The sequence below is a fragment of the Polypterus senegalus genome, chromosome 2, assembly GCF_016835505.1.
Source record: "Polypterus senegalus isolate Bchr_013 chromosome 2, ASM1683550v1, whole genome shotgun sequence".
Lineage (NCBI taxonomy): Eukaryota > Metazoa > Chordata > Cladistia > Polypteriformes > Polypteridae > Polypterus > Polypterus senegalus.
In genome coordinates, this window is record NC_053155.1 from 145,534,106 (window position 1) to 145,557,219 (window position 23,114).

At 37.1% G+C, this 23,114-nt stretch overlaps 1 protein-coding gene across 1 annotated transcript in view; it reads right to left on the minus strand.

The window, feature by feature from the left end:
- Positions 1 to 5,549: 5,549 nt before the first annotated feature.
- The window catches only part of LOC120523453 (putative ferric-chelate reductase 1), a 59,389-nt gene continuing 41,824 nt past the window's right edge, over positions 5,550 to 23,114 (minus strand). The window contains exons 6-7 of the mRNA XM_039744783.1: positions 12,005 to 12,069; positions 5,550 to 7,639 (exon numbers count right to left, since the gene is read on the minus strand). Of these exons, the coding sequence (XP_039600717.1) occupies positions 7,497 to 7,639; positions 12,005 to 12,069 (208 nt within the window). The 3' untranslated portion in view covers positions 5,550 to 7,496. The remainder of the gene's footprint in view (positions 7,640 to 12,004; positions 12,070 to 23,114) is intronic.

Genomic DNA, 23,114 nt, shown 5'->3' on the forward strand with positions numbered 1-23,114 from the left:
AGGCGTTTCAGAAAAGCATATTTTCTACATTCATTCCTGCATATAATAGCTAAAAAAGAGATCACAAAAACAAATAACAATGAGAAGAAAAAAAAAGTTTGTTTAATCTCCTTTATTAGAATTATTTTGGATTGGCTCAGCAGCTTGCATATTCCAGTATCTAATGTATCAGATATTACAGAGGGCAGTTTATTGTAGTGCTTTTTTTGTTGCCTGGTTATAACGATGGCAGTCATTCAGCACATTGATGTTCTTTTGAGATTCAACAACCAGTACAACAATTTCATTTCTGAATCCACTTTTATTAGTACAGAGTCTCATTTGCAAGACAAGATCCAGCCTTTGAAGTAATTCCTGCCATATGACATAATCTCACATATTCAACCTCACACTCATATTTGGACAATATAGTCATTAATTCAAATAACATGCCTATCTTGAAAATGTAGGAATAAACAGAAATACTATGAAAAAACCCATGCAGATATATGGAAAACACATATATGGAAGTCACAAAGAGTGACTAAGATAGGGTTTGATCCTAAGAATGTACTGCTGTAACGCAGCAGACATAAACACTCTATTAACATGTCACCAAAATTATTTAATAAACTTAAGGTATATTGTGGGCTCTAATCAATTCAGAGTACAAAAAAAACTAATTTCCACTGATAAAATGACATAAATTATTAAGCATTTTTATTTTATTTCTTAATTGATGATGCCTCAGAATGTGAACTTACACAATCATAAATACCATTACAATATAAATATTATGTGAAGACAACATAAAGATTTGTAATGTATGTTTTAAAGAAAGCTGTCACAAGTAAGCCTCAAAGTTGGGCTCACGTATAATTACATAGGTAGTACAGGTTACCATTAAATATTACATTTTTAAATCAAATGGGTTAACTATATCATTACACCACACATGACTAACAACAGGTCAAGTCACAATCGGGGTGAGGCCTTACCATGTCCCTCCTCTAAAATTCAAGATAGTATCCTGTTACCTTGCACACGTATAATGGAATGAATAGTTTTGAAATACTTTGGAGGGGTTGAGGCTAAGAGGAAAGCCAATGGAGACATTGAGGTGAGGTAAGATGAAATGAAAAGAATGGGTCTCAGCATATGGAGAGTGGAGGATAAAGATTTGGGTGGCAACACACTAAGGTGGGTGTTATGACCGAAATGCCATTAAAAATTCATTATGCATATAGTCTTTGAACAACATAATTTAATTTTGAACCATTATTTGGTTACTTTTATTTGCTAAAAAAATATTGTTATTATATAAATTATAATATATTATATAAATTTGTTATTTATATTCTTTATATATTGCCGTTTATTGCAATACCATTATTTATTTTTACAGATGCAACAAATTTGGGACTCCGGTTGTCAAGATGCAACTCCCGATTGCTAGAAGACACAGTACTGGTGTTGTGACATCATTGGCATAACTCTTTATGAGCCAATGCCACAGATGTAGAATCGGATATACTAAAGATTACTGTGCATGTTATTATAGTGAATACTAGTTTTGTACTGATTGTCAACTTAAATTTGACTTTGATTTTTAGTTATTGTTTAGGCTTTGGTGACTTTTCTTTATTATTGAGTTTCTGGTGTTCTGATTAAGACTTGCAGTTCACCTGCATATTATATTCTAGTTTGCTCAGTTTGTGGTGGTAATCCCAGAAAATGACCATTAGACCAGTGATGAGGATGATGATGAGTAATAATTAAATACATTGTTGAGGAATAAAAACTCATATATGAAAAAAATATAAATTCTTTTCTAAATTAATTGAATGTATAAATTCAGGCACTGTCAATCTCTTGTCATTATACAGAAATTATATAACCAATATAATACTGATGCTGTACAAATAGCTGTCACCTGTCTATACAATGCTCCAGTGAGCAGAAAAACTAATGGATACAGTGCAACACATGCCTTACTTTCATTTACAATAATCATCAAGCTGGGAAGATCTGTAGATACTCTATAATTTACTATTGCCTAGTCTATATTTTAAAAAGGGCATCATAAACAAAAGCCAGACCAGAACTTCAAACATTTCAGTACCAAAGAGCAGACCTTACTCTTGCAGAACTATGACCTACACATGTCCAAACATGGACTTAAAAGTCAGAAATATCAGAGAAAGAGAGAAATAAAAAAAAAAAAACTCCTGCTCAAGAAATATTTTCTGAAGGATTCTGAAGGGATTAAACGAAATGAAAAGCCAAGAGCGAAAAAAAAAACAAACAAAAAAACGACAAACCCAAAAGCAAAAAATCTAAAGAATCAATAACCCGAAACAGATAAACAGTACCTTAACTTGAGAGCAAAGGGTAAAAACCAGATAACCCAACATTAGAAGTAAAACAATTGAAAAAAATAGGAACAAACCTCAATGGTGAAGCAGCAATTTGATGTGCTTAAATTGCACTGGAGAGGTTCCCCAGCAGCAGCAACAGGTGGCCCCGTCCCCCTTGGCTCAACTTGGAGAATATAAGTAACATAATTTAAAGGACTAGACACAACAAAGCTATCCTGAAATATCAAGACAAAATAATTAACAAATAAAATATTTATCAATACATAAATCAGGAAACAGAAACAACATTAATACTATTTACAAAAGTATTCATAAAAAATGATAAAAATAGTAAACAAAAAGAAAAGGCATGTGAGCCAGGGATACTACCCTGGCTGAACCATAATACTAGAGATACTGTATGCCTCCCCGATTTATCATTACTATTTTTAAAATACAATTCAAACATGCTAATCTAGTTTGAAGCTAGCTGGGCCTAAGCTCTTCATGGAAGCATCAGATACATGCCAGGGCACCCACATGCACTCATCCACAACTGGACTAATTTAGAGTTGCAAAGTAAACTAATATAAACATCTTTATGATCTGAGATAAATGTAAGTTTAAATTCTACACAGTGACAGATTAGAATTCGAAAGTAGGAATTTTGTGTTGTGAATTATCAATTGCAAATCATTCTACCACCTTCCTGTTTGATCATTAATATCATCTTCTACTATTTATATTTTTTTATTTAAGGGTCATGGGAATTGGGAGTCTATATGGAGTATATATTTGCAAGTCAGGAACCAATAATGCCTAGAAGACCATTCACTCACACTCAGTCTTTCATTCATACTGAGACATTTTGAAGTCACCAAACAACCTAATCAGAAAATTTTTGGGGTTCGGTATACACAGAAAAACCCACTTGGAAATGTGAAGTGTGTGCCAACTCCATGGAGGCAGCAGCTGTGCTTGACATTTCAACCAATTCACCAAGAGTGATGAGGAACCAAACATTTCATGCAAGAGAAAATAAGGCTCTTGTGCAGGGTTGTATAATATCATTCAGCCATGGGTGTACTTGGAGTTGGTAATATTTGTGAATGTAACATAGCTGATATTTTCTATTAATAGTATTTATCTTTCTCAAACCAAATAAATGTGACTCAGGGTCCTGACAGCACTGGGCAAGGAAGCAGCCTTGGGCAGGATGCCAGTCCATTTTGGGATATTATCATTATAATTTGATAATTTTTACTACTTTTTCTTTTTCAATATCATTTTGATTTTAAACATGATGTTCATTGCCCAATTACTATGAAAACTGGAATGAGTGAAATAAGCTAAATACCAATAAAGTTGAAATAACATACACATATGAATGTACACTATTATATGACACAACAACAGACTGTCTAAAACCCACTTGTCCTGAAGAAGAAATTTTTTGAACTGCAGGCTGATTATATTAGGTTTAAATTATTTTGCTCAATCAAACCAGGATGAACTTAAGCTACAGGATTTTAATTACAGGCATTGCAAGCCTACTTTCTTCCTGCATTGTACTAATAACTGGTTTACAGCTTGATGGTGGAGGGAAAAGAAGGCAAGTGCACACCACAGAACCTACTTCAATTAGTTTATAATCTAGGAATGAATGGACACTGCATCACTAGAAATTGCAAAATTAGTTTATAGTTTAAGAAAGGAAGAAATACAGAAGTAATTAAAAGATCAAAAACTTGATCATAATCATTCATTTTAAGGACAAGATAGCCAATTAACTGTGTATAATGTCACATGTCCCAGAATTCCATGTGTGCATTTTATATAAATATGGCTTCCCAAAGGACCAAAGAGACAACAACAGAACGGCAGTGATAGAGGAAACAATGTCAGAGATTGCAACATGCTTAACAATGTACAGTAGATCACAGTATGTTGAAGAACATGATTTATTAATAACACCAACTCTTAAATCAAAAGCCTCCTAGGACAACATCCACACCTTGACATTTCTGATTTTCAGTAAGCTTTACAAAGACTGTTTATATCCAGACTTCGCCATCTATTTTATTTTCTATTATATTCTTTCCTATTTTGTATTGTTATGCATTATTAAACACTACACTGCTTTTATATTTTCTATACTTTGTCTTTTATCTTTAATTATTCAAATAACAAGTGTGGTAAGATTGCTGCTTTCCTGCCCTCGGTGCTTATCAAGGCTATTGAGGTTCCTCTTCAATTATTAGAACTGCGGTAAAAGAAAGAAAAGTTTTAGTTGGTAAGTGGTATATAACAAAAAGAGTTGCCCTTTAATGTGTGGAGTGAGGACATCTGCATATTTATTAGTGCCGATGAGAGTGAAACACCATATAGAGAATGTTATATGGAATATTGCAGAGAGACTGGCAATTGGCACCACTCAAGACTTTGTGTGGATAGGATCACTATGTGCATGTGTGTGTATCTATGTGTGTGTGTGTTAATTTTCAAAGGTGGGAGTAGATAAGCCTGGTGAGTCTCACAAACTGCATGATAATACACCACTTAATCCAATTCAGTGACACAGAGGGTTGTAGCCAGTCCTGGCAGCATTAGGCATAAAGCAGGAATTGCCCCTGATTAGAGCTTGACGTCATTGCAAAGCACAATTCCATCCTTATACTGACACAGTGCTCAACACACACATCCTTGGGAGTGCTTGGAGGACAAAAACTGTAGGACACTGATGGAATGTGCAAACTTCCTAAAGACATCAACTGGGGTTTGGCGTCAAATACATAGAGCTGATTCTTGGAGAAACAATGGCAAAGGTTTGACACCTTGCCACCCCACACCTAAACTGATATGTTAAAAATGCTAGGTACTTTTTCTTCACTGTCAACATTCAACCCATCAACTGTACTTTTCTGGAGAGCACTGGGCATTGTGTATACTTTAATGATAATTTAAATGTATGGGCTGTATTAATTTATATTATATATTGTACCTTATATAAAGCTCTTTACAAAGTGGCATTCAACTCTCCCTACTGCCTGTCATTGAACTTGATGATGACAGGAAAATTTCTTCTGAACTTTCCATAGGTCAGAACTGCTTTCATATTTCAAGCAAATGGCAAAAACTTGAACAGAGAACTTTTTTTTAACTATCATGCATGTTTTTAAAGATAATAAATGAATAAAATCACAAAGCCCCAACAACTGCAATTTTATTGAGAAATAATACAAGCCAAGAATGGAAGTGGGAGGCCATTAAATTGCAGTATCTACTGCAATTCCTTATGTACATACACAAGTTTAGTTTCCAAAGGCAATTATGTCATTAGCTTGAAATAATTAGTGGCAATTATGATGTGCACTTCTGCTGTGCAGAGAACTCATTAACTTGTTTTCAAGATCAAAATTTCACATGCTCTCAAATTACAAGACATAATAACATGAAAACATAAAGTGCATATTTGGAAGCCTACCTACTCAGTATGTACGCTAATGGAACCAATATAGGGAACCTTTGAAGAAAGTGACACTGGCGTCTGCTATCCATTACAGAACAACTTTACATTCCAGTTCCCCTCAATTACACAGATTTTAGTACATGGAAGTTATTTGATATCTTAGCCTTCAATAGATCTTGTTTGTACATTTTGATGAACTCTGTTGTAAATATGGAGTTTTCTCAGCAAGCTTTTTTTCATTTCCAAGTGTAAAATATAAATTTGCCTAACTAAACAAATCTTCCATCAACACTCATGTTCAAAATATTTTGATTACTCATAAGAAAAAGATTAGTAGCAGGTCCCGACTTATTCAGTTTACCAGTAGCCAATCTTAAACATTTGTTGGGATAAAGACCTCTCTATTTAATATTTCAGGTAAGGAGTGCAATTTGATCATTCACAATACTCATTCATCATCAATTTGTGCAAACACACTGTAATTCACCTGAAAATCATAAATTAGACAGCACCACCAAATCCCAAACACGTTCAAAATGCATACTTTTAATTAACAAAGTACCTTTTACAGGCTTCTTCTGAGTGAGCACAATATAGCACAGTAAAACAATACAATACAATACAATGCTTTCCCTTCCTTCTCCTCTGTTTCCTCCGCTACTCTCAGTTGAGTGTTTTCCAGCTCCTCTACCAACTCCAACTCGCCTGGGTGAAGCAACACGACTAGGATATGATCCATTGGAAGTACTTCTGGGTCATTCGGAAGTACTACGAAGTAGAGAATGAAAATTCCTATAGCACCCCTTGGCAGCACCCAAAGGACCTAACTGGGTTGACCCATGGGACTACATTTCCTGGGATACCCCACAGGTGTTCGAATGGGCACCACAGCCCAGGGATGCTGCTTCCTAGTGTATTTGGGGAGAGTGTTGTCTTGTTCCATTGTTCCCCCTGCACTCTCCAATACATTGGTTTCCCGGCCAGGTAAAGGACAAGAACCCATCCCGATAGGGTGGCTCGCCCATGCATATCGTCCACTACAAAAAATGTATATCAGGGATTCAGCAATGCCTTTCAGCTCCAGCCGTTCTAAGACATTTATTGTTCAAGGGCATAGATATTTTCTTATTATCAGATAGCATCAGATTTACAATAATTCCAGATCCTTTTATAGCAGTGTTTGTAGTTATTGCTGTTGAACTTAGACTATCAAGTGATAAACATTTGGTTTTCTAAATTACATTGTTAGCACATCAGGTAATTTTGGTCATCTGGAAGAAATTTAATGCAATCCTTGTACAGTAACTCATTTGCAAAATAATATATTACATAAAACTAAAAAATATATATATATATTATTTTCTTTGCAAGAAACCGTATAGTGTTTTTTTAGAAGTCAGAAAGAAATCATTAATTAAAAAAGGCAGCAGGGCCCCAACCAGTGTCTCTACTAAAAAGAAGCCATGGCTGGTGTAAGGATTTACTTTTGTGTTTCTTTATTTGATACTTTATAAGACTGTTTCTTCACTTTGTGTTCGTTAATAAGCCCATCATTTTTGACATAGATAGATAGATAGATAGATAGATAGATAGATAGATAGATAGATAGATAGATAGATAGAGTCCTTTTTGGGGTTTCATTTTATTCCAAATTTCTCAAGTGACATTTATATACTTTAATATTACTATCTTTATACTGGACAAAGCTGTCTTTGGAAACATAATACAAAAAGGAAATTCAAAAGACAAGTCAGAATCAATGTTAATGACACTGGTGCTGTCTTCGACGCAGAGCCAATTGTTGAATTAGAATTTGAACTCAAAGTCACATTCTCTGAAAAGCAAAAGCACAGAATTAGCATTTGAAATCCAAACTATGGTATTTTACTTAACTTTTACAGACTTCAATCTAGCAACAATCATTTAACACAATTTACAGTTTAAGTAAAAGAATAAGCACATAAATTTAACCCCGTATAATTATAATTCATATGTAACGAAAAATTACTTTTGTTTAAGAAATGGGGTATAGTTTGCAGTTCAGTTGTGCTTCTAATTCAAAGTGTGATCATGTAATTAGGGTGAACAAGAGAGGCCATTCTTGTCCTGTTTCTGAACCTAGAATAATATCAAGAGTTTCAAAATGAACCAAAATGATGTCTTTATAAGATAAAATGATAATAGAGTGGGATAAACAAAGGCAATAACAGAAGGTAACAAAGTAAAGTAAATCCTTCTAACTCTGGCCTTCTTTCACCTCCAGTTTGCATATCAACACAACTTGTCCACAGAAGATGCCATATCCTTTGCACTTCTGGCGCATTCATATAATAAGTTTTATGCCAGATCTCTGTTTACAGGCTGCAGCTCAGCATTTAACGCATTTGTACCATCAAAGCTGATGACGAGACTTCTCATGACCATCTGCAGTTGGATGTTGGACTTCCCTATCAGTAGACCTCAGCTTGTATGGGCTGATAACATCATATCCTCCACACTGACCCTCAACACAGGCACTTCATATAGTAGTGAACTTTAAAGTTCTTGGTGTCACCATTAATGATGACCTAAAGTGGACACAGCACATTTTGAATATCACCAGAAAAGCCTTTACTTTCTCAAATGTCTAAGGAAAATCTAGAAGTCTCCATCTTTGCTCACCAACATTTACAGATAAAGATCACTTGACCTACTGGTGGCATTACATCAATGTACTGTAACTGCTCCACTCAGGACCACAAAGCAATACAGAGGGTGGTAAAGTCAGCAGAGAATATTATTGCCATCCAACTGACTTATATTTAAAACATATATAACACACTGTCTTAGAAAGGCACAGTCGTTTTTTCTCCGTTATCCACTCTATCATATGTTTCAGGACTATTAGCATTCATACCACTAGATTCAAAGACAGTTTTTGTCCTCATGTTATTAGGCTACTAAACAGCTACTCGTACTGAAAATTGTATGATTGTTTCCAGTACACATCATGTCATGTCATTTTCTAATCTTAGCATAGGGTCCAAGGCAGGAATAAACCCTGGACAGTTCACCAGTCCATCATAGGACAAACACAAACACATAGCATACACCCACATAAAGCACAGCACACACTTGGGCCACTTCTCCAAATCACCAAACCTTTCATGTCTTTGGACAGTGGAAGGAAACCAAAGCATCTGGAGAAAACCCACACAGACACAGGGAGAACATGCAAACTCCATACAGGGAGAACCTAACATGAACCCCGGTCTCTTTACTACAAGGCAGCAGTGCTACCACTGCCACTGTGCCTCCCCTTGTACATATCGTTTGCTGTTGTATTTAATGTATGATGTTAGTATTATTATTATTAATAATAATAATAATAATATATTTGTATTTATATAGTGCCTTCTCCATGCACTTGTAGGAACTATGTGTTTCTTGTATTGTACCACCACTGTATCTCTGACTCTTCCACAGCTCTTTCAGGGTAAGGTGTCTTAAGGCAGAATTGTAGCAGACTGCACTATTTAAGGGACAGCATAGCTCGAAACTTTCCCTTCCTAGGCCTTGACAGGAGGTTTTCCCATTTCCCATTTCTGATGTTGCCTCCTCCCTATCTTAGTAGAAAGCTGGGCAATCCATACAACAGCTAGTAGATTTGCCCTCTAGTGGCCAGATAAAACATAATCTGCTTCGACCTAGATGGCACCTCTCTCTCTCTCTCTCTATCTCTCTCTCTCACTCTAGCTGGTACTCCTATAAGATGTACTGTACTTCCAAGTCAGACAACACATGTAGAGGGCCTATTGCCTCTGGAGGTGCTCTTTCTTCTGCTCTGACATGATGGCGGTGATTCAATACAGCCAAAGCCTTGTTCTCACTGCCTGTCAGAGCCTTTCTTGTGCAATGTCAAATTTTTTTATCCACATGTCTCTCATCTGCCATGTCATCCATTGCACCAGTTTTAAGATAAATACGTAAAAATTGTACTGTATCCTAATCTTGTAAGTTGTCTTGGATACAAGTTATCAGCCAAACATATACAAATAATAGTAATAATGCATTTTTTATATGGAACACAAAAAGCAGATCAAAATGCCCAGTGTGTACTTTGCTGCCCTACAGCTCCAAGAGATATTCTACAAATTCTGGCTAGGTCACTGTCAGCATGGTGGTTGTTTAATTTAATGTGATAGCCTACTATTTCCATTTGTAATATAACATTTTTAGGTTTATTATTTTCCCGTGCAAGATTCCCATTCTGGATACATTAGGCTGCTCAGAATTGACACAGTACACGTCATTGTGACATAAGTGTGACCCTGTGATGTACTGATGTCCAACACAGAATTAGGCTCCCACCCTCCACCTAATGCTGACAAAGATGTTATCCACCCAAGAACCTAAAATGGATTAAGCAGGTACTGAAAATGGATGGATTGAAGTTTTGGCCACAGTTTTAAAAAGTGGAAAATGTGTTTTAAGTAAGAAACTTATTGATGTTTTCTAAATAACTATCACCATATGTGTTGTTTTCCACTTTTTTTTCTTTGTGTGTGTAAAGCTCTGTATTTATTGTGTTCAAAACACAGGGAAACAGAGAGGAGTTCCTGCTGCAATGTAAAATGAATCATAGGTAGGTTTCTGTATGGAGGATGATACCTGCTTTGTCTTCATAGCCCTTTCAGTATTATAAATACACCTTGAGAATCTGCATAAAATATAATCAGATCTGACCCACCTTGTGTAAGCAAAACAGGCAAGGAAACACTAAAATGCCCCCATTTAAGACCAACTTTGATTTCAGAAAAAGCATAGATGGGATTTTGCTTTTCAAATTTAATTTGAATGCCCTACATTTATGAAGGAACAAAAGTGTGTGCTTCTGGTCATTTTGCAATTGACCTCTGAAAGTGTTACAGATAATATCTAATGTATAAATGGTATCCTATCACAAGTGAGATGTAAGTGTACCTGCTGAAAGTCATTCGCTCTTCACAAGGATATTCAGTAGGGTATTTAGTATACAGAATGACCCACAACATGGGACTCATAATAACAAATCTGTTATTTACTGAGAGAAAATTAAGTAAATCCTCAGTAACCTAAAGTAGGTGAAATGCTGAGTATAGTCACATCTTAATCTATCATAGACACTGCAGAATCAGGCTTTCTCAAAGCAATATGAACAAATTCCAACAAATGACACACTGACATGTCAATATTTTTGCAACAATGTCTCTTAATGTGTTTTCCCAGCTTTGGGACAGATCAGAAATGTTAAAAACAGATCAGAGGTCATTGGAGACCCCCCCCCCCAGGTAGGCTTCATTCAGCAATCAATCCATTACTTAACCCAATTAATTCAGCTCAGGGCCATGGGAAACAGGATCATAACTTGACAGCTTTGGGTGCAGGGTTGGCATCAACTCTGCAGGGCAGAGTTTAGAACGGACAGTTAATCTCATATGGGAATCTTTGGAAGGTGGGAGAAAAAGTGGAGTTCCTGAAGGAGAACTCACACCACCATGAGGATAATATGTAACTTCCACACAGACCGCAACCAGGGCAGAATTTGATGCAAGTCTCCGAGAACTTTGAGGCTATGGTAATAATATTCCACCATTGTGGCAGTGAAATAACTATTAAATAAACATTATCTTAGTACTTGGGAGAATGACAGATAATGTAATAAAAATGTCTGGTGTCTATAATACAGGCAAATATATATTATTACATTGGTAATATTCAAATTTTGAAATCCTACCATCCACTTTACCCAGGTGCTTATGAGCCCAGCACCATTTTTGTGATGGTTACTATCACAACGGAAGATCATTGCAGTGCTAAAGTTGGTGTATACCCCAAAACTCCAGTACCAGAAATGGTTCAAGGCTATACTACATTATCTTAGCAGCCTGTAAGTAATTGGATCAACACAGATGTGAGAGACACAGTGAGTGGAGAGAGAAAGGCAATTTAAAATTTCTTATGCCTTTTCTGTAATCTAATCATCAGTGTACCATGTTTCCTGGTATTTTCCAAACATTATTTCCTGTTTTTAAAGTGTCCATAACTTGATGTGTAGTTCTTGTTTCTCTTTTTTCTGAATCTTACTGAAGAACATGATAGAAAATAATTGATAGTTTCTACATTTCCTCCATTGTATCTCCATGTCTCCTCTTAAAATATAATTTTGGGACATACTTACCAAGAAGAAGCTCAGGTGATTTGAGCATAGTCCAGAAAACTTCTTTACTCTGAACAACGGTTGCACTGTATCAAAGAAAGGTAGAACTTTACAAACGGCAGCTTATCATGCTGTATACTCTATAAATATAATATACAAATCCATGTATACACATCTTAATGTATGAAATTGGCTACCCAAAGACTGTCATAATCAAATAAAAGAATTTCTTCTAAACCATTTCCATTCATTCATCTCTTTTCCAAACTTGCCATGTTAATGGTCATGGGAGTTAAACCACTTGGTACAACAAAAACCATGGATGGGGTTTGTAGAATGATTCTTCAGCTGAATCAGAGGCAAGGATCCCATCAAGGACTTAAAATTTGTAAGAATGTAACTGCAGAATCTGCATCACTCAAGTTGCTTCATGTTCTTTGCATAACAAAATGCTAAGATAACTTGCTTGTCAAGATGAAGCGAAGTTTCCACCTCCTTTAAGTAGGAGGTGATACAACATTATGAAATTGAAGCCAAGAGTAAAACATTTGTGTCTTTCTGTCATACATATTCTTCCTGGAACTCACTCATGAGATGGTGAAATGTAATCTTTAGGGATATCAACTGAAGTACCCACCACTGCCCAAATATTTTGGTAACTCACCATGGCTAAACACACTCTATTATGAGACAAAAAAAAAAAACGTGCTCTTAGGCTATGTCCTAATTGCTATGTTTTCAATTAAACAAAAACAATTTCTATCCAAATTTGCATTTTAAAATTGTTTATGAAAGCATCTCTTGTACACACTAAAATGGTCAAAATACATATGGTGTAGACATTCGCCTACACTGGGCATGTGCATATCAGATCCTTGAAAGGGGTGGTGAAACCATCAGCCAGGGTAGTTATTATTAAACTGTAGTGACCAGTAAATAATTTTCCTTTTGCGCATGTATGCAGCATTCAAACTGTACAAAATATAATTTTCATTCATAGAAGGTAAATGACATAAGAAATTCCTTAGAAAGCAACTGTTTTATGTCCACTGTTTGGGAATATGATTTTCTCTGTTAAGGGTGAGAAATCAGGGAATGAGGGAATGTAATGAGGATTCAATCAGGGAATCGCTATGTATTAAGTCTGAACAAATAAGATCACAATTAGAGTCTTCATATTTTTGAACATCTATGTTTTCGCCTGTCTACATTGTAATGCTGAGCTGGCATTTTCAGAAGTATATGGCTCTGGAGAGAATTTTCAAAAGTTTCTGTTTTTAAAAATACCAGGATAGTGTGGAGATGGAGACTAATGTCTGTGTTTTTAAATGAAATGTAGTAGTGTGGGTGTAGCCTTAGTCAAAGCTGTAATTAATCGAAACAATAACATTTACACCATGATTAGTTGAGAAGAAAATGCTGTACCTATTGACTTAGATGAGATCCCGCTTTGACTAGAACAAAAGTTGATGACTTTATCCTTCCATTAGCCCCCTGCTGTCTTATGATAATTGTAGCCCCCACATCTGTTGTGGTTTTTGAGTTCCCCTCTCTTCCAGATATGCCACATAGCCTATATTATACAGACACTCAAAAGTTCATGAAAACCGGTTCAGATATACAAACATCTTAAAACTGAATTTATATAGAACCAGGATTGAGTGGTTGTGCAGTGCTTACAGTACCAAAAATCTTCAGTTGGAATTGGGCCTTGTCATGCCTAGTTTCTGTTTTGGCATTCCCTTAATTTTGATATTTATTTTTTTTAAGTTAATCCAGATATTTTTACACTCCTAAAGCAGAACATTTAGATGGATTATTGACTCCTGTAGACATGAGGGAGTTTGTATGATTGAGTGTGCCCACTGATAGGTTTGTCTAGATTAAGGTCCTGCCATGGCCTAACATTATTGGGATATAGGCTTGAAAAATGAACAGATTAACTGGTGAATAACTATTAAGTAAATCTAAAATGTTCTACAAATACCTCAGAGAAATGCCAGTCAATGATTCTGGTTGTGAAAGAATCAGCCCCCAATCATTTACACATCAGAATGACAAATAGCATCTCCTCTGTTTTATACATAATTTACAGCCTTTCTTGAAATAAGGGTAGAGTTCATCATTAATTCTTGAACTACTGGGTGGCCCTGTTTTAGCAGCAGTAAATTTAGTCACACTAAGTTTGAAGAATGTCTCTGTGCACATTTATTAGCTATCTTAGCACATTAATAACACAACTTATACATTTAAAACACAACTGTGTTTTTCCCAGTTGATTCTGGGGTTCGTCAGGGGTGTGTTCTTGCTCCTACTCTGTTCAATGTTTGCATGGACTGGGTGCTGGGCAAGGTCACGGGGTCCAGCAGCTGTGGGTCATCTGTCAGGTGATGAAAGATTCACTGATCTTGATTTTGCCGATAATGCTGTGATTTTCGTGGAGTCAATAGAGGCTCTGAATGGGGCTCTCGAGCTCCTGAACAAGGAGTCTGAGCGTCTGGGCTTGCAAGTGTCCTGGATAAAAACCAAGATCCAGGCCTTTAATGACCTCTTCGGCAGAGCTATCAGCTGTGTATTTGTCTGTGGAGAGAGTGTCGACCTTGTGAAGAGGTTTATTTACCTTGGCTGTGACATTCATGGCGACTCTTCCTATGAAATCAGTAGATGGATTGGGAGAGCATGGGAGTGTCATGAGGTAACTGGAAAGGGATGTGTGACTCTCCCGATATCTATGCAAAAGGACAAAGGTCCAAGTCTTTAAAGTTCTGGTGCTTCCTGTCTTGCTATATGGTTGCAAGACATGGACGCTATCCCATGACCTGAGATGAAGACTGGACTGCTTCGGTACTGTGTCTCTTCGGAGAATCCTTATTTACCATTGGTTTGACTTTGTGTCAAATGAGCAGTTGCTCTTGGAGTCCCGAATGAGGCACATTACCTGCATTGTGTGGGAGCGTCAGTTGCGGCACTATGGCCATGTGGCACGATTCCCCAAGGGTGATCTAGGTTGCAGGATCCTCATTGTTGAAGACCCAAGTGGCTGAAGCAGGCCCAGGGGACACCCAAATAACACCTGGCTGCAGCAGATAGAAGGTCAATTCTGGAGGTTGGGACTGGACTGCATGTCTGCCTGGGGGGTTGCCAACCAGGATCCCGAGCTGTTTCTTCATGTGGTGGGTGTGGCAATGCACTGTACCAGCGCATGCTCCCCATCCTGACCTTAGTACATTTATCTGCTTGCTAAAGAGGAGACATATCTTATTCATTGGAAAAGCATATTTCAACTATTGAATTATATGTTGATTTCATGCTGCTTTATGCTAACACATGAAGAACTCTTGGTACAATATCCCATTGCAATGCCTCCTGTAAGGAACACAATTCAGCAATTTCTGAAAAAAATGACAAGATGCTTTTGTTAGCAATGCATTGATATCAAGAAAGCTTTCCATCCATATATTGGAAGTTGTCATTGACGTTGCAGGTCATATGGATATGTGAAGTCCTTGTCCAGCAATTATCACAACACATGTGTGTCACTGAGGTCATGTCTACTTCATGATTTGTGAACAACTTTTTAGTATATCACCTGATATGTGCTCTTTGGATTTTTCATTTTTTAAACTTTAGGCAGAATCTAAATAGTCTTTGATGAAATTAATGTGTTTTTATTTGTAGGTGTGGATGCGAGGCTAAAGTCTTAATGAACTGCCATCCCCTCAGATTACTCTCAGTTCACCAAGCACTGTATGTAGTGATCACAAGGAATGTACAACATAAGACATTATAAGTTCTTGTCACAAAAGTGTTGTAAAGAGACCTACGAAGTTGAATCGCATATGCTTCATTTGATGAAGGCTAAAGTAATTAGAAAACTCATCCTTCATCCATACCTTTATTAAATTCATCCACACATTTCAATTTAATTTGGGATTGTGTTTTTAATATTTTGCATTACTACATTATTTCTCATGTGGACGAATTTATAAAACTGAAATAAGTAGTTGTTATGGTTTTTGGAATCTCTGAATCAAATTCTCATATCAGTTTTTTGATTCTATCTTGTTTCACTGTAGTTGGGAATCATTTGCATCTTTTTTCAACACCTTCTCATGATGCCACTGTCATCAGTGCAAAAGAATAAAAGTTCAATGCCATGCATTTCCAGGTTCATCCAAGATTATGTCAAAAGGTTAAAAGATTTGTGAGTGTGCTTAGCAGCGTATTCCTGATTAAAAGACTATGAGTTAACACTTCATTTCTGGTTAGATGACAAATCAGTTTTCTTTTTTTTAGTTTATAGTTTTGGCCTGGTTTCTAACTTCTTTTCTGCTTGCTGATTAAAATCCTACTTGCTAAGCTGTTTAGCAAAACAGATTATTGGGTGGCAGGATAGGCACTAGCCTTGGCCAGAGTGTCAATCCATTACTTGTTAATATTAACACCAAGTAATATATGCTGTATTTTTAACATATTTTGAAACCTGGTTGCAGGCTATTTTTCCCCTTTCTCTTTTAGGACCTTTATAAATAAGAATTTTATTGATAAGAAATTTCAGATTTGTTTCTAATAAATGTAATGGATGTCTTCAATACACAACTAAATATAACATTTTTATGGAAACTACAAAACTTTTATCTTGTAAATGCTAATATTGTTGTATCTACATTTCTTGCATGTTTTGTTTCATTGATTTTAAAAATGACAGAACTTTTGTTGCAGCACAGTGATTTATAAAGATCATTAAAATAGGACCCAACAAGCTGTTTAATTTCTTATCTAAGATTTGGCTAAATTCAAAATGTAGAAAATGAACCAAGTCAGACTGACTGCTGCACACTATGTTGTTACTGTGTTACTTGTTCCAGCATCAGCAATATTTACAATGAATACAAATGTAAAAGTTCAAATGCAATTGGTATGACTAAATTGTTAAAATGCCAGAAAAGATAAAAAGTGGTAAGTTATATTGTATGCTTTGAATGTTAACATTTTTTTAACTTTCAATTAATATGGAATCTTCACTCAACTGTTGCACAAAACAGTCTATAATGGAACACAAGACATAATATAATATATAAGATTGTGAAAAGCCACTTAATATACTTCTGGGTCAAGGAATATTTACAAAAGTAATGTGGGGTTATTCTACTGGCAAATCAAGAAAGTGGGACAGCACAAAGGTTGAACACACAAAAACCTAAAAAAAAAATAAAATATAAAAAAAAATAAATAGACTTGATGAAATTGAGGTAGCAAACAAAACAAAGTTAAATCCAAACTTCCAAATGTGCATTAAGAAGGAACTAATTTTGCCAAGTAAAATTAAAAGTCCTCTTTTTGAAATGACAGAACACACAGTGCACTGTGGATTTAAAAAGTTGGCTGCCAAAACTACAAAGTTACACCCTACAATGTTACTCCCACACTCACTTATAGCTCACTTTCTAATGTGTAGCATTATGGAAGCAAAAGATCCAAAAAGGTGGAACCATTACATCATCATCTCAAGAGACAGACAAATGGGGTAAAACAATGAATAGAACATAAAAATAAAAAGGCAGTAAATATTAAACTTTTGACTACATCATTGCACCATTATGCTGTCAGGCAAAAGTTAAGAAATCACACTAGATGAGGCATCAGTTCATTGCAACAGATCACAACCAAACACCAAATTGGACTACTAGAAGTAGCTAATGAAGAGCCGTATCTGCATGCATTTGAAATTGATTAATAATTAGTGTTGACCTGCAAAATTTACCAAAGTGTTTTTTGCAGCAAATATGCTACATTCACCAGTGACCTTGTTCACTGAATGTTTTTCTGAAAATTTGCCCTACGGCCAGTTTAATCAAAGGTTTTTTCCAGTGCCCCATGATGCTTTGTGAAGCAAATATGTGACATCACAGAGCTGTAGCACCTATGCACAGAACCTTCATGCATGCATGCATACTGTATATTAGCTAACTATAACGAGAATATTATGAGTACTACCACTGAAAATATAAGACTGATCCCTGGTGCTGGCTGCTTAGTGCCACATGGCTAATTTGCACACAAAATTAGCCAAATGCCCAGGTACAGATCTCAAAACAAACCTTGCGCAAGCTCTTCCCTTCAGAGTGAATGAAAACACATGTGACCCAGTGAAGTAATAATAATAACAAAACATTTATTATTATTTACAAGGTGTTCTTCATGGAAGAAAAAAAGTACAAAGCATCTGCACAGAGAACAGAAGCAAAAAAGTTATTCCAGGTGCACCTGGTGCTGTGACTTCCAACAATGGAACGATCCAGTCCCACACCGCAGCTTCATTGTAGTGTGCCCCAAGATTGGAACTTTGTAAGCACAATGATTTACTGTACATGTATTTTTTAACTTATTGTTAGTTTGTGACCATTTGTAGTATTTTGTTTGTGGTTATCATTCCTTTTATAGTAGATAGAAAGTAACCAAGCAGAAGGTGAAGGCAGTACTCTGTCAGTACAGAGGAGAGTGGGCCCACGTATGAATGATAGACTGTCGTTCTCGGGACAGATCCATTTCCTACTGAACAGCTAAGGGGTACTGGGGCACAAATGAGATCTCCCTTGGGATCCAGTAAGCTCCAAGTTTTTGTGTTTTGTATAAGGAAGACAGAAGGAGGTAACTTTTGGAGTTGCGGAAGACGCACTGAAAGAGCAATCATGAGATGGAAGCTGTTGCTAGAAGGGACCACAGTGACTGAGTGACTGTGAGACCTACAGGGTAAGCCATGGAGACAAAAATGGACGATGTGTTGGCCTGAAGGAGAGAGCCAATGGAGGTAAAATGAAGTGATAGAGGCAGGATGGAGATAGGCAGGAGGATCAATGCTGCGGTAGAGAAAAGGAAATCTCTTTCAATGAATATACAGTATATATTTCTTGGCAACTACAAAGTAACTAGTTATTTATAGGGGGGGTTTATTTTCCCTTTGTGGAAGTTCAGCCCGGACACAGACAGGCAGACACTGATAAGTCCAACACACACGTTTTTTATTTACACTATTTATACCAATAAAGTCCCGCACAGCACACAGTGCCCTTGCACTAAACACCCCTAAGTCCAGGCCTCTCAACAATCCTTCCTTTCTCTGCCTCTGCTCCTCTCTTCCGAGCTTTGTCCTCCTCTTCCCGACTCCGGCTCACGACTGGAGGAAGGCGACCTCTTTTATATCCACCCGGATGTGCTCCAGGTGCCCACTGATGATAGTCCTGCAGCACTTCCTGGTGTGGCGGAAGTGCTGCATGAGCAGCTGGAAGCACTCCAGTTGTCCCTGGTAATCCTTTTGGCAGCACTCTCGGGTGTGTGCTCTGTCCCACTTGACATGTCAGAGGACCGGACTTTGTGAAATGTGGTCTGCATCACTTGGGGATGCAAAATTTGAGGGTGGGGCATTGGGGGGAGAGAGAGAGAGAACAAGAGCTTTGCTCTTTCTTATTTATACTTTCTACCTGTATAACAGTTAATGCCAACACAACAATAGGCTTCATAGCCATAAAACCTAGCAATAATATGAAATCTAGGTCAAAGCTATCATGTGTAAAAATGTACCACCTTAATTTAAGACTACAAAATATCAATATAAGTTCAGAAGCAATGCTTTTATGACCAATCAGTGAACTTTGTAAGCTGGAATGTCAAAGGTCTCAATCATGAAATAAAGAGAAAGCATTCATTCACTTAACAGGTTTAAATGCCAAGATAGTATTTTTATAGGAGAATCATATAATAAGTAAGGACCAGTTTCAGCTGCAAAAGGATTGGATTGGCCAAATTTTTCACTTCAGCTATACAAAGAAAATTAGGGATCTGGGAACCTTAATACACAGAACTGTCCTCTTTCTAGCGTCAGAAGTAATCGACATGTCTTGGTGATGGGCAATTTATTTAATACTAAAGTGACTCTGATAATTATTTATGCACCTAACATGGATGATAGAGATTTCATCCAAAATGTATTCACATCTGTTTCTCATAAAATTATAATGACAGGAGATTTTAATTGTGCTTTAAATCCAGCCCTAGGTCTTCAGCTATAGTGGCGATAACATCTAATACTAAAAAAAAAAATAATTAAACAGTTTGTAATGGATAAGAACTTATCAGACCCATGGAGGTTTTTAAATCCTAACTTTTTTCAAACAAGTTCCTCATTGTTACTCAAGAATTGATTATTTCTTCATAGACAAAAATGTTTTGCCCATTATCAAATCATGTAAGTACAACGCTATTGTCATCTCCGTCTATGCTCCTCCAATCATGGAGCTTAACTTAATATGTCCTACACACTCATCTCTTAGCTGGCATCTTCACCCCCTCGTCATTAGCTGATGAGCACTGTGAAGAACTAATATCCAAGCAAATTGATTATTTTCTGGAGACAAATGCATCCCCATACGCTGGGAAACTCTGAAGGCATTTTTAAGAGGACAGATTATTTCATATCCTTCTCACAAAAACAAATTGGAAACCAAGAGGGCATCTGAGTTAATCAATTAAATGCCAAAATAGATCTAGAATATGCCAGGACTCCAGGCACTTTATAGGAAAAGACAGGTTTTACAATCACAATTTAACCTCTTGACTACTAAAGAAATGGAACAGCTCATCTTTAAATCATGACATCATATTATGAAAACAGAGAGAAGGCCAATAAGATTTTTAGTTTAACAAATCCACAAGCAGGAATTCTGCAACGCGATAACAGCAATTACCAGCATACACGGAGATAAAATCATACACCATAAACATATAACCTGTACATTTAGAGAGTACTATAAGTCCTCATATTCCACTCAGTCTAAAGACGATAACACACAATCTAATGACTCATTACAGATGCCACAGCTAGACACTCATAGTGCTTTGGAACCGGATAAACCTCGGACACTCTTAGAATCACTAGAGGCTATAAACTCACTTCAAAGTGAGAAGACAGTCAGGCTACCCAGTGGAATTAAAAAAAAATGAAAATAACTCAGCTCCACTTTTATTAGCAACATTTACATAACCTAAAGCAGGGCTATTCAATTACAAATTCAGTTGGGCCAGATTGTCAAACCAAGAAGGTTAGCTGGGCCAGTCATTTTAGCGGCAAAGCAGCTCGTAATGACAAATTTTAAAACCAACACAAACAAATTTATTGAAAAACATAAGGTTTATTCATTGTTTCTCTTTTAACTTTGGTCAGTTCGCAGAGCAAAAGGTGCATACAAAAAGAGCTGAATTAACAGAATCTGAGGTAGCCCCTATTTTTTCCACTTACAAAAGAAAAAAAACTGACCTAGGCTACATATCTGACCTATCTGAACACAAAGTGCATAAAACAAAATAGTGCACAGTAGTAGGCTATTAGAAATAACATTGTTTCCTTTTGAAACAAAATAAACAACTTGCACACATTTGACCCAGGAACATCTCAAAGTGCATAAAATAAAAAGTGCACAGTATTCACAACTATAACAACACTGAGGGAACATATTTTAAATCACCATGTGTGATTAGCCATGCCTCTGTTATGCATCCCACATTATATTGATGTATTGTAGGCTACAGTTACCCTGCTGACTTAGTGGGAAGAGAGCAGTGACTTTAGGCTCGTAAGTTGTCAATGCAATTCGAAGGCATTGGTGGAGAGTATGGTCAGTCAGGGAGCAACGAGAGTTGCTTTTTATGGAGTTCATGTGTGAAAAACTTGACTCACATGTATATGTTGATCCAAACATACTGAGCATGACGATCGCTACTTTCTTAATGTTAGGGAACTGATGTGCGTTGACATCAGTCCAAAACATTGCAGGCCCGTTAGTGGAAAGCTCCTGTGCCATGGTTACAGATGACTGCATGTCAACAAATTCGAGTGTGAATTTCCCCTCGTCAATGGAAGGGACCAGTTTCTTAGCTCTGGCGGATAAGTCCCCTTCTATTGCAACAGTGAACGGGTCTCTGACAAAAACGGCCAACTCTGTGGGCAGATCAAGTCCATCCAATCGACCAGCAAAGTTATTTTTCAACATCGCAATGAAATCTGTCATCACATCCGTGATTTGTGCGGGGATGAGATGCATTTGCGGAGTGTCGGAAAATGCAGCATTCGGCCTGTGCTCAAATCATTTGCGAAAAGGTCCAGTTTAACTTGGAATGCGTGCATCTGTTCCACAAGGTCGATGATAGTTTTGTCTCTGCCTTGTAGTCCCAAATTGAGATCGTTTAGTTGTTTGAATATGTCGCTCAGAAAGCAGGCATCGGCCATGAAGTTGTCATCCAGTATGCGACTCAAGTGCGTTTCCGCCTTTTTTTGCTTGCTGCCGCGGAGGAAAGTTATGATCTCTTCTCTGAGACCGCAGAAACGCTCCAGTGCTTTGCCTTTGGACAGCCACCTCACGTCATTATGCAAAAGAAGGTCGTGGTGCTCAGCAGACATTTCTGACAGCAGCATGCGGAATAAGCGGTGTTGGAGGCTTGATGTGGAGCGAATAAAATTAATTATAGCCATAACGCTGTCCATTGTCGTTTTGAGCCCCGCTTAGTTTTGCACAACACCGCCTGATGCACAATGCAGTGTAAGGAGATCAACTGAGGTGCAACAGCGGACCAACGTGCTGCCAAACCATTCACTTTCCCTGTCATGGATGGAGCCCCATCTGTCACAAGCATGCACACACGCTTCATATCCAGACCACTGTCTTTAAAAAAGGCGGAAATTTTCCCAAAGACTATATCGCCAGTTGTGTGTCCTTCTAACGGCAGTAGGCGAGCAGCTCCTCTCGGAAGCATTTGCCATCAAAAAAACGGACATATATGCACAACTGAGCAGTATCAGTTTTGTCTGTGGACTCATCTACTGCTATAGACACAGTATCAGCTTTCATCAGGTCTCCTAACAGCGTTTCATACACATCTGCAGCAAGAATTTCAACCCTACGAATGTTTGAAGTATCTGACAGGGGTACGTTTTTTATAGCAGATAACACGCTCATTTTAATTTTATCGTCATTTATCACCTCATCCACAACAGCCAGCATACAGTCCTTCACGGTTTCAGAGTCTGTGAATGGCCTTTTCTTTTTTGCCAGTATCCAGGAAACACGAAGGGATGCTG